This window comes from Camarhynchus parvulus, chromosome 1A (genome assembly GCF_901933205.1).
Source record: "Camarhynchus parvulus chromosome 1A, STF_HiC, whole genome shotgun sequence".
Classification (NCBI taxonomy): Eukaryota; Metazoa; Chordata; class Aves; order Passeriformes; family Thraupidae; genus Camarhynchus; species Camarhynchus parvulus.
The window spans coordinates 6793216-6806252 of NC_044586.1; the positions used below are offsets into that span (position 1 = coordinate 6793216).

Here is a 13037-nt window from a genome sequence, read left to right on the forward strand (position 1 = left end):
TACACAATGACTTCCAACTCTTTGTTTGTGTAAAATCGAGGGCAAAGTATACAGGGGTGTTGAACCCTCTGTGTGTTTCCATCTCCATTTGCCTGCAAATATTATCCCTCTCATTATCTGAAAGATCTCAGCAACAGCATTGCCAACTGGGTCCTTTGACCACTATCACTGTTTGTGTTCCTGTTTAAATAAGATAAGGAGGTTAAAAAAAAAAAAAAAGATGAAAAAGAAGGGAGGGGAGAGAAATCAGAGCTGCCTCATTTGGGTTGAAATTCTCATCCTGACTTCTTAAGAGTAGGGGGAGGGAAGAAGGGATTTTTATTTTCCCCACTGAATTTCATTGAAAGATTCTAGAATCTCTCTCCTTTTTAAAACCATATCTGATTGACAAAAGCTGTATTGGGGTAAAATCCACGGAAATACCTAGGAGGGGAGGGGGAGGTGGAATATTTCCCCTTTAGAGGTTAAACCTCTGCTAGGTGGTTTCTTTTGTTTTATTTTGCTTTGCCTTGCCTTTGTTTGTGGCATTCCTCTACTTGGAAACGAGAGAAGTCGCTGCACTTCTCTTTCACGGAATCAGTGACGGCGGCCCGAGGCTCAGGCTGAGGATCTGCCGCTCGCCGAGCTCCGGGGAGTCACTTTGAGGGCGTGTGGGGGCGGCGGGCTATCGGCAGCACCAGGCAGCCTTCGCGCCTCCGAGCTGCGGCCACGGCTCTGTCCTGCCGAGCACTTGCAGGCTGGATCATTAAGAGGGCAGGCACTGAATTAAATCTTTGTAAAGCCCACCGAGTGGGGGGTTCCTGCAAGCTCTTTTCTAACCGGTCTTGGGCGGCTGGGACAGCAGCAGCAACAGCAGCAAGCGAAGCGAGAAGGGAGAGCCCCCCGGCCGCCTGAGGAGAGCCGAGACCCGTTCGGGGCCAGCGCTCCCCGCCGATGGACGGGGCCCGGCCGCTGCGGCTGCTCCTGCTCGTGGCGCTGCTGCCGCCTTCGCTCCGGGGACAAGGTAAGAGCGGCGCCGGGACCCGGGGATGGGCTGCGGGGCTCGCCGGGCGATGGGGCCCCCTTGTCCCCCGTGTCCCTGCACGTCCCGGGCAGGCTTTAAAGCGCCGCTGCCACGTCCAAGTGAGTAGAAAGGCGTGGTGAGCACCGGCCCCGCCGCTGCCCCCGGGCAGGCTCCGCCGGACGGGACGGGACGGGCTGGGCTGGGCTGTGCCGCGGGGTGTTGAACTCTCTGTGTGAGAGGGTGATGGGTTCGCCCGACGGACACCCCCACCCCACCTGGGATGCAGAGTTGCTCGGTGGATATCGCAGGAATGTCGCGACATGTCGGGGCTGCCGCCGCGCGGTGCCCCTGGTCCCCAGCGGGAGTGACGGGTCCGAAAGCGGCGGCAGCAGAGGCGGCAGCTCTGACCTGCCGGACACAGCTACAGCCGAAAGAAAGCACGGGAAGCTGAGCCAGCAGCTCACTGGGATCCCAGAGGAGAGGGAGGAATAGCCGAGCAAAGGATGCAGGCTCTTTGGAGACAAAACGTGGAGCGTGTACGAGTGGTACCGTGTGATGTGGTTGGTTTTGAAAGCAGGGATCTGGATCCGAGCCAAGAGTCCTTTTCCACACTGCACACTTTCCTCCTGGTCTTAGTGCTGTCTGAAGAGAGGATGTGAACTTATTAATTCATTGTAGAAATCTCATGCAAATCTTGATTTGTAGGAGGTGACAAAGAAAGTATTTGTCCTATGGTGATAATGAATTTATCACAGCTAACAGGTAAGTGACTTTTCCATCAGAGTAACCCCAAGGGGTCCATTGAGGTTTCATTACACTCCGGGCAAGTCCTTGGAAACACATGGTCACTGGCCTAGGCAGACAAAAGCCAGTGAAGTAAACAATTTGTTACTATCACAGTGTCTTGAGTCTTGGATTTTCATATAGCAGAGCACTTGTCGCAGATCTGTCAAAATACCTGCTTTGATAAAGAATTGTATTGCTTATTTTAAAGAGAGACAGAATAAGATGGTCAGAAGACCAGCATTCACCTCCAGAATCAAAATAGCTCCTACTTTGCCTTAGACAGCAGAGTACATCAGCAAAACTGTGGCTTTGATGTGTCACAGTGAGCAGGCATAGTAATTTTAAGCATCCAACATTATTGTGGAACATGAATAATTTCAGCTTGTAACCTCTGTACATTTAACTTTAGTTACTGGATAACTTCTTAGAAAACTGGGAAGTCATTAGATCTATAAGCTCAATTTTTAAAAAGTTTTTTTAAACACAAAAATTAGCAGTAAAATATATATCAGGGTTTGATTTCCAAATTAGAATCCATAAACTGACTAAGAATTTCTATTTCTTAAAACTTAGCAGTACATTGGATGAAATTAGATTTAAATGTCTGAAAGCAGGTGAGGATCCTTGCTTAGGAGATCAGCAAAGAGTAGACTTTGCTTGGGTGAAATAATTAATGAATATTGAATAATAATCTGTGTTTTAGAGGTAAATGAGGTAATTACATGGTGAAGTCATGTTGTTGAAGTCCTTGGGGCAGAGCCTGTGCTCCCCTGCAGGTCTGGAATGAGGGGCCTTGGAGCAAAGAGGAGCTCCTGTGTGCTATAGTGATACAACTGCCAAGTTACTAGGATAGCGTATTTATGAAATACAGTTTTCTTCTGAATTTGTTGCCATCAGTTTTCTTAATTGCTTTTCCTCACTAATGAATCATCAAATCATCAATAGCTGTTAAAGTCTTCATTCTGAAGAAACTGAAGGGACTGCCTTCAGGGGACCTGCCGAGTGCACATTAATATAGGGTATGTACATCATTCTTTGCCAGAGTAAGGATCTTAAAACCTTAAAACATTTCATGATGCAACTTTTTTTTTTACTGCAAACATTGCATTATTTAACACCTATCAACTACCGTAGAACTAAGAAGATTAATTCCATCACCATGGCCAGTCAGTGTATTAATAATTCATCCTGCAGCTCTCTCTTTGGCACATCTTGGTACTACAGGCACAGTTTTAACTCACTAAACATCTGGAAGCGTGTCTATTCAGGGGAAGCTTACTGTTGTAATAAAAAAAATGTTCCACTGACTTTGTGGAATGAGTTTTATTTTAAGATTATGATTTTTACATGTGCTTTTATAACAGTACATTTATAAGAAGTATATGGGTGGAGGTAGGACACATAAAAGGCTAAATCTGTGCTTTCTTGTGTGTTACCATAGATAAAGTCTGCCCCAAAAAAATCACATACTACCAGTTCTAAAACATGAGTGCTACCTCTAAATTAGTTTTTTGAATTTTTAGTTAAGTTTTTTAAGAGGCCATTTTCAGAAGTGACATTTCATTGCAATCAGGAGAAGAGCAAGATGTTAAAGCTCTTTGTTTTTCATCTGTGTAATTGAAAGCAGACATGTTAGTGAAATCCAAGAGAAACCCCCATAAACCAGCTTATCAAGTTACTGCAGTATATTTATATTTTTCTGTTAGGTTTCAGGCATTATCTGAGAGTAGGTCAATGCATTTTCAAAAGTTATTTATTTGTCATCCTACTTTAGCCCATTCTGCAAGTTTCATATCAACTTTACATGTGTTTTCAATAAATAGTTGTGTTAAGACCAACTTGTTCTACAGTACTTCTATTTTCTGAAATGAAAGATGGGCTTTAGCCCTCTGGGACTTGACTGAAATAGTTAACTGGGACCATGAAAGATTTCGAGTTTGGCTTTTTGAGTTATGGATACTTCTAAAGAAGTAGGTGGTAAAATGAATTCAGTAAGCAGAGAATCTGGGTTTACTTGATTTGTAAAGTATCTGTAGAGAATAAAAGGGGATGAAACAGAAAAGGTCAAGAAAGAGAGAGCTGAAATCCAAATAAAACAACTTCAGGGCACAGGCAATTTCAATGGTAACACAGAGTGGGTTAGTAGGAAAGAGATAAATGAACGAAAGCTTTTGTGAAAATGTAGCAGAAAGTGATGGCTGACTGTTACAGGAAGCAAAGAAAATTAATGAAGTTAAGAAATAACAAAGTAGGCAGGTAATTGTAGCCAAAATAGGCAGAAGTTTTGTGAGCACTCTGGAAATGTTAGGAACTCGTGTTTTTGTGTAATTTGATGGAAGCAGATAGGCCAGGAGTGAGATTTTAGTAGTTAAGTTGTCACACAGTTAAATTGGGAGGTTGCTTTGGAGCATTGCTCCAAGATGTAGAAGTGGAAGCAAAAGGTTGAGAAGATTGCAGGGTAAGACAGAATAGAAAAACTGTCTGCAAAGAAATCCATGAAGGAGTTGTCAGGAGCAAGAGAGAAAACATAGGAAGAAGCCACAACAAGCAAAAAGTCTAAAAAGGAAAGAAAAAGTCAGTACAGATCAGTGAAGAGATCCAGAAAAATGGCTAGAATTACTGGCCACAATATTTTGTGAATAAAAATTAGCTTAGAAATGCTCAGAATGATGTCAAGTAAGTGGAGAAGGAGTAGACAAGGACCTGCTAAGATGATATACTGGGTGATTTACATGACAGAGTGTACAGTGAGGGGGAAATTGTGACAGTCACCTGCAGGTTCATCAGACTTGGCAAGGTTACTTGTCCTCTGGTGAGACAGAGGACAGCCCAGAACAAATTGTGTTGAAATTCTTCTCTGATCAACAGGATGCAGCATGTCTTAAGCATCTCCCATGCTTGTACTCCCTTCAATATACCAACAAATCTTTGGCTAAGGCAGTTCATTTTCTTCTGTTCACATTTTAAAGCATGCAACATTTCTATTTCCCCCCAGCACTATGGAGTCCTTTGTCTCTGATTTCTACCTATTATAAACTACTTCAGACTTAAAAGTTTAGAGAAATTGCCTTTTGGATTTGAAGTATGTGCTGCTGTATCTTAAGAAGCAAATAAATGTCAAGGTTCTCAGGGATTTTTATTCATAACTCTTTTGAGTTAGTCAAATTACTGTTACATTTTCATTCAAAGAAAGCTGATGCAGTTTTGGGTGCTGAGTACACAGGCATAGGAAGTATCTATAAGAAGTACATTGTTTTCTGGGTTATGGTAGCACCACAAATGAGCAATGCTGCACAAGGGTGCACTGTGTGCCCCAATAAAATGTTTGGTTTTCAGTCTAGTCAAAATCTGGATTGACACTTTAATCTTAGTAATAAAGCAATACCAGAAAAGATCTTTTTTATCAGTACTGAAGTGTACAGATATAGAAACACTTTGTTTGGTATTTTCCAGCTTTTTAGGGTGTTGCTAAGGATTTATGAAGCTTTGGAAGGATTTAATGTGTAAATGCTACTTGCAGTACACTCATTGGAAATACTGCCACCTTCTAGCTTTGCTGTTGTCACTGACTAAATTTCAGGTACTGAGTACTTTTCATATAAATGCTTAGTAAGAGAATCTGGGAGAGCTAGATGTTGATTTGTGGCTCAGTATAGATAATTGCAGAATGAGGAAAGTCTCATGTAAGAGTTCTGGTGACGTTTTCTCTAAAATGAAACCTTCCCTAAAGCATTGCTATATATATATGCAAAAAAAGGGTCTGTATTTTCTTCCTGCTCTGTTAAGTCTGTGGTTCCTTCCATACTTGAACCTTGACTCGTTGTGCTATAAATTTTATCCCATCTGCTTAGTGTTTCCTGACTATTCTTTAAATATGGCAGTACTAGGATATCAGAATCTTTCATCATTGTCCATCTTTTTTCATATTCAGCAATAAACATGCTGCCTACAGAGAAGATACATTTGACTTTAGCAGTATATAAAAGCATAGTTACTATTATTAATTTTCTAGTCAGATGAAAAGACAGAAATCTGAGTGTGAAAATATTTTTCCTGTAATCATTTTACAGGAATAGCAATAGAAATAGCAATAGAAATAATTTTATGGCAATAGAAATGCTTGAGCATATATGTTCAATATTCTGAGATGTGCTGCTCTGTCACAATATCATACCCTTATTTAAGTTGCTTTATTTTGGATAGATATATATACTTGGACTCAAATTAAAACTGTTTAAGGTCTACCTAAAGGCTGTCATTTTACTGCAGTACATTTGGGGTCATGGCCTTTATATAAATGAACAGGACTAGCAATAGGTTAATTTTAAGACCCTAAATAAAAATTTCTAATCACACAGTTTTTCATTATTTGAAATGAGAAATCAAGAGAAGGTTAAAATTTGCTCTTAAATGAGAATGCTTTATTTGGCACTTTTCCTGTGAGGTTATTTCATTACTTGCATAATTTTCTAACAGGAGGAAAAGTGAAGGGCAAAGTTTAGCATGCATTTGTCAGGCAGAGCAGTTGCAGTTCTTCCAATTATGAGTCTTTTTTTGTATGTCCTCCAATGCCATCTTGGTGAGTCTGGGTTCTTTATTCCACCTGTGTCCCTCAGAGCTGTGAATGCACCATCTTTTTTCATGTTCTTGTGAGGATGTAAAGTCTGGGACAGAAATTAAACATTCTAAGCTATTTACACAATGGTGATTCAGTGGACTCCAGGTTTCTCTCAACACTTTCGTATCTTCTAGAAATTTTCAGAACAGTCTTTATTCTTCTAGTCTTAATGTCTTTTGATCTTCACCCTCCTTGTGGAAGCCCAAAAAATAACCCATCCAGAAAGATGAAAAAATAGGTACTAATTTGTTCCCAGGAAAGGCATGCTCAGGGAGCAGCAGTCTTCAGGTGCACAAAAGGTTGGGTGTTTAAGAGGTAGTGACAAAATAATGAATTGAAATGAGCTTTTGGAGGCAATAAATTATCAAAAAAAATTCTGTTCTTGCTGAATGTATGAGGTCTTGGAGCACAAAAACAATGCCTGGACAAGGATGGGCATTGCCTGGACAAGTCTGGGAATCAGCCTCACTTGATACTGATTTTAAACAACTACATAGAGCTCTGCCCACAAATGACTGAATTTTATCAGGTCTCCCTGAAAGCAGTGAGTAAGGCAAGATAACCTCCTGAGGCTTTCTATATCATTATCTTTTCTGATATTTTGAGATACAGATATATATATATATATGTATATATATATATCTAAGATGCCTTATTCCTGCAATAGATGGAATTGTCTTTTCTAATTTTTAGTAGCCAGTTGTCTACTTTTAGGAAGATTTCTTTTAGACCCAAGGCATAATAAAACTCTGCAGTAAAGCAGAGTGTGCTTTCCCCAGTAAGGACAGAAAGGATGTTGCACCACAGCTTTGCCTCTGTCAGGCCTGTCCTCATCACCAGCTATTGCCATGGAAGGTTTTAAGAACTTGTTTTATAAACAGCACACAGATATCTCATAAAATGAGGTTTGGCTGTGTCTGAAAAATCCCCTTAGTTGTGTGATGGCCATTGCTGGTGCTACCAGACTCACATTCCCTATAAATGAGTGTTCTCCAGACCTAAATAATTTCCAGTAAAATGTTGGCTGTTTTCAAACCAACCACAAAACACACTAACATACCAGGCATTTCCTCTAGGGTGCTGCTGCTTTAGTTACTGTGTTAACTGGGTTTCTTCAGTGATTTCAGCTGTCCTGAAATAATCACCCTCAGCTGAGAATCCATCTGAAAGTAAAGGTTCAAACCCTTTAAACATGTTTAGAGAGGTGTCTTTTTTTTAGCTGTATGTGAATGGTAAGTAATTGTCTATCAGCCCATAAAGCTCCAGGATTACCCCTCACAATTGGAGGAGAGAAGCCCAAAGCCACAAATCCTCTTTGAGGGACTGAGCAGGACAGGAGAGGGACAGCTGGTGAGGAGCACAGCCTTCATCCTACAACAAATGCATTGGAGAATTCCTCCTGGCCCCTGCGTGTTAGGAAAGAGGGTGTCTTGGCTCCAAGTTTTATGCTTTATTATGAAATTTAGGCTGTCTTACTCTTTAAGGGAGCGTGTAAGAACAACTGAGCAGAATGACCAAGAATATCTTACTGTCCAAAGATGACTAGGGCCACAGCTCAGCTGTGTCAGTTCATTGTACCCCATCATTGTTTTGGGGGTATTTGATGAACATTTCATTCCCCTGCTCTGTGTGCCCAATCTTAAGGTGAATCAGCACTTCTCTGCAGAAAAAGAAAAGCTTCTATTCACTTTGCTTCTTTCTTTTCATACAAAATGGAAGAGGGGCATCTTCATTCCCACTCCACTCTGAAGAGATCCATCACATCCTCACCTTGTCTCAGATGAAGAATGGCAATGCTCTCCTGCTTTGCTCCTTTACTCCCAGTTCAAACTATTTGTTTCAGGGAATCATGGGCCCAGATTTTCTGTTGTACATCTTTCCCTTTCATGGTTTCAGGTCTCCTTCACCCTTTCCCCTGCTCTGTGTGCCCAATCCCTAGGTTTACACACAGTGAAGATGAGCAAAGCTGTATTTGTCATGTTAGTCTATTACCAGTTGGACCTTTGAAGTCAGCTGGCTCCCCTCATGTCTAAACATGTCTCCAGGTCTATTCCATACCTTAAGAGGCCAGCCAGAGTGTGTTTGCATTGCCAAAGACAGCATTTCCACAGTTTGATGTAAGAAGAAGGAAAAATCAAGAGTACACATCCCAGCTGCCAGCACTGTTGTCCCTGCTACAGAAAAAAAAGCAGCTGAGTTTGTCCACCTGATAACAGCCTGGTGTCATGGTTCAGGAGGAATTAATTTGGTGTAGCAGAGCAGGCCAAGCACACTTTGTTTGCCCTGAATGTTGAGCAAAGGGGAGCCTTGGCTAAAGAGATATGCAGTTGCTGTAGTTTTGTGAGAATGCAGATGTAAAGAGAGATTGGAAGACAAAGAATGTGACTCTGAGTACTATGGCTGGCCAGTCTGTCATTTGAGGATCAAATTCTGTTAGTAGATTTGGAGTTTTTTTTTCCAGCTGGCAGTTAGATGGATGAGCATCACTAGTGAGAGAATTTTCTGGACTGGACAAGAGAGGTTTTATCAGAAAGGTACACAGTGACCATTGCAAGTGGTTTTCTTACTGGAAACCTAAACCAGTGTGTGCCTGCTGTGCTCACAAGTTCCAAAAATTCTGCATGACATATTGTTACTGAAACATGTTGGATCAGTGCTGAGCTCTCCCAGAGTCTGTTGCCTGTATCCTGATGTGCTGAGAAGTGATGATCATGTTTTGTTTTCTCACATTCCACAGTGCTGAGCCTCTTACAAACTAAATTGTGTGAAAGGCAAGATCTGCACCACATTTTGCAAACATAATCAATTCACGTGCTTAAAGGATTATAAACATCTTAATAAGAAGGTGTGATTTTGACCTCTTGACCTGGACTCACTTCCAAATCTATACCAAACTACAGGTGGTTATGTGGGCTGGGAAATCAGGGAGTTTGAGGGTCACATCATTGGCTGCCCTGAAGAACAGGCAATCCTGACTGGCACTGGCCTGGTGAGCCCACTTAGGCTCAGGTGTCCCTTTGGTTTGGTTTCACCATCAGGTTGATATTGTTGATAATAGATCAGTAATGAACAGCCATCCAATCCTGGAATGCACGTGGGCCTTTCCAATAGAGACAAGAGTGGAGAATAGCTGCTGTTGTAGATAGTTACCTAAAACAATCTCCCTTTTTGATGTAGCTGGAATGCTACTGCTATGAAATTTATTCAGTTCTTTTTACTCCTGCTTTTCATTTGCACAAGAGACAGTTCAGGGGTTCTCATTCCAGGAATCATGCTTTTTTTGCATTCTTCAGCTTATCTTTCTTTTGCAAAAAATATTCACTGCAGCAGCTGAATAAGCAATTATTGCATCACAGAAGTCTAAGGTTATGCAGATAGCAACCTCATTTCTTGCTTTGAACTCCCACAAGTTATGGCAATCCTGTTAAAAAATCCTTTTCTTAAAACAAAGTTTTCTTGTGCACATCATGTCTGTGTAAACATAGTTCTGAACCAGCATATGAATGCATCATGCACACATAATGTTTGAATATTTTTGACCTTAATCATGCCCTATCTGATAGATTTTCTTTATGACATCTTTTGTAAAATTAGAGAAATTTAGTTCCAGCTGTGTTTCTGCTGTCTCCTTCCCAAGACTCCTGAAATCTCTCTGACAATCCAACATACTCCAGGTGTCCACTAGGACAGGCATCCTTGCTGTTACCATACTAACTGAGCTCAAGTTCTTTTGGATGCCCTGCTACACATACCTTTGTACAGGAACAGAGTGGTGATAAAGCTGCATTGGATTTTATCCAAAATAAACCTGGGATTTTGTGAACAAATCAGTAAGCATGCAAAATTACTGTATCTGGTGGAAAGGAAGTTAACATGCTCCCCTATTAACAGAGCTCTGGTTTATCCTCATATTTTTCTCTCTTGTGATACCAGAAAGCTGAACCAGCATTCCTCAATTTTACTAAATGGATCTGACACTACGTTCTTGCATGTTACAACTTTCTCCCTCCAAATAAAAGGGTGTCGGGGGGGAAAAAAAAATCACATTTTTTCAGTGAGATTCCTTGAGATGTCATAGTCAGAGTAGTCTCTACCTTCTGCTTCCCACTGCCTGGTTCTTTGCCCACCCTGCAGTACCAACTCAGTTAGGAGAGGCTGCAGAGAGGCCACAGCCCCTCTGTGCTCTTGGTCCCCTGAAAAAGGTGCAAGAAGGCACAAATAGCCTCAGAATGAACTTTTTGCACAAGGATTTCCAACTGGGAGCCACATCAATGTGCACATGTCTACAGTTGAATCAGCAACAGAACTGCAGCTGGGAGGTGGTAATTCTGTCCTGCTTCTAAATACTTATTAGCAACTCTTAATGCCCAAATGAAATCACTTCCAGTGCAATCAGAGGCTGACACCTAATATGTGAGACACACACTTTGAGATTTTGAAAGAGCAGGGATTTGCCCATGAACTACCATTTTTAAACCAAACTGCAAAGCCAAGAGAAAATGTTTTTCACTGTTTAATTGTTACGTTTTAGAAGAATGGCCTTGAGGGTGGAGTGCTTTTTTTTACTGCTTGTTTTTCACTTCCCTCTATTCTCAGGAGATGTCTGGCAGGATCTTTAGAGGATATGAATTGTGATGTCACCAAAACAATGGGCCTGGACCACAGCTCTCCTTCAACAAACTCTCCGTGATCCTTCTTTGCCTGGATGCACTCCTTCAGAGAAGCTTGCTTAGCTTGGCCTGCTTTAAATTCTTGGGTTATTTGGTTGGAGTAGAGGGCTTGGAGGGAAGAGCTGGTGTCCAGAGCCAGGAATTGTCCTTCTGGGGAGGAATTTGGCTAAAGACTCATTTGTACAAATCCCTGCAAAAACCTGCAGCCAGCTCTGCATTTCAGTTAAATGTGTATCATTTTTCAACACACTTAAGATTGATTGCAGACAGCAGCACTAAAAAGAAGGTTATTTGTAGTGCTTTGTATGAAATTTGATGCATATGATGCTTGTCAGCTGGAAGGCCCCAGACAGGGTCCCTATGCCCAAAGAAGAGCTTGGACACAAATGCATGGATTTCAGGCAGACTTTTATTTACTAGACTAGTTTAATCCAAAGCTTTATAAATTGCACTTAGCTTTCAGTCACTGGCAGGAGTTCTGGACACACTGAGGGATTCAAGAGAAATATTGCCTTGACTTAGTAATGACAGAATTTTGACCATTATTTTGGGTAAGACTAGAAGAATGACCTGGGTCATAGAATACAGAGCCCTGTTGCAAACCAACACTTAAATGCAATTCTGTTTAGAAGTATAATGATTTTCTTACTAAAATATGTTTGCTTTACTTGATCCAATAATTTTGATTGTTGTTTACTGTAATAATACTGTAATATTGCAATTTTTGTTGACAGGAACCGTGTCCTTTCACAGGTTTTACTTACCTGTGCCTAAAATGGTCTGTTTCTCTCAGTTTCTCCTCATTTAGCAGGACTTTGATTCTCCTGACCATCCTCCTAATCTTTCTTTACACATTTTTCATTTTGATGCAATCTTTCCTAAGCAGGGAAAGCCAGAATCCTGTGCAATACTACAGAGCTTTGCACTATAGGATTGATAACTGCCTTAAGAGTACCCACCTCAAAATAACTGTTGCATCCTAAAACCTCACTTAACTCTTTCATTTTTGCTTTGAATTATAATCACTAGTTGGGAATATAGGTTGTTCCCTGCAAATAGCAAACCCTGAATTCCTGGAGGGAGTTACCTTTTCTGTGTGTTTTTGTTGTAGACATGGATTCTTACACGTTTTCATCTGCTTTTGCCTTCCCCACATGTGAATTCCTTGATGATTTGTGGTTCTGATAAGGGGTACTGATTCTGATAAGAGGTTGACCAACTTGTATTTTCCCAGATCATCTCTCTTGTCCTTCTTGAAGTCAGGGAGACAGTTGTTCTCCTTCATCCTTCAGGAACTCCTCTCATTCACGCTGAGCTCCAAGATCATCATGTATAACCTGGCAATGTCATCACCCCTCTCCCTCAGCACTCATGGGGTGAAACCTGTCAGGGCCATCAGTCAAAAACTTAGAAGACAGAGAGAAATCATTGGAAAGATGATCTCTGGAGAACCAGACAGGATTTTTTTACATAGTTTGCATATTTGTTACACAAGGAGCTGTTCAGTGTTCAGACCACAAGACAATTAATAGAAAAGTGTGACTCCTGTTTTATTCCAAGTTCTGATACACCTGCTGTGCAGTGAACTTTTGCACTTGGAACATGAAGCAAACCTGTAGTGCTTGTCAGTTTGTTAAGTGTTCAGTTTTATTAAATTAGAAGCTTGAAAAAATATACTCTACACAATTGTCTTCGAGGTGGTTCCCCTTAGTTTCAGTGTTGGCATAAGTTGGTATAAGGATTAATTTTTCTTTCATATGTTAAGTGATCAAAATGCCATATACCTTTTTGTTCCTCTCTGCAGTACTTTTGCATTTGCACAGACATACTTCTGAGTAAAAAAATTGAAACCAGACTAGCTGGATAATAACCTCAGGAAAGAAATAGTTCCGCAAATTTGCTTGTAATTTGTTTCATTTGTTTTTCATATCAGGTATTTGATTTATCCTCTATTCTTCAG

General features: G+C 41.0%; 1 protein-coding gene across 2 annotated transcripts in view; it reads left to right on the forward strand.

Annotated features, from left to right (window-relative positions):
• The first annotated feature begins 264 nt into the window (after window positions 1-264).
• FBLN1 (fibulin 1) overlaps window positions 265-13037 on the forward strand; it is a 63509-nt gene continuing 50736 nt past the window's right edge. The window contains exon 1 of one of the 2 annotated variants that reach the window (XM_030959797.1): window positions 265-1003. In XM_030959797.1, coding sequence (XP_030815657.1) covers window positions 934-1003 — 70 coding nt within the window. In that variant the 5' untranslated portion in view covers window positions 265-933. The remainder of the gene's footprint in view (window positions 1004-13037) is intronic. The other variant, XM_030959796.1, reaches the window with a different exon arrangement.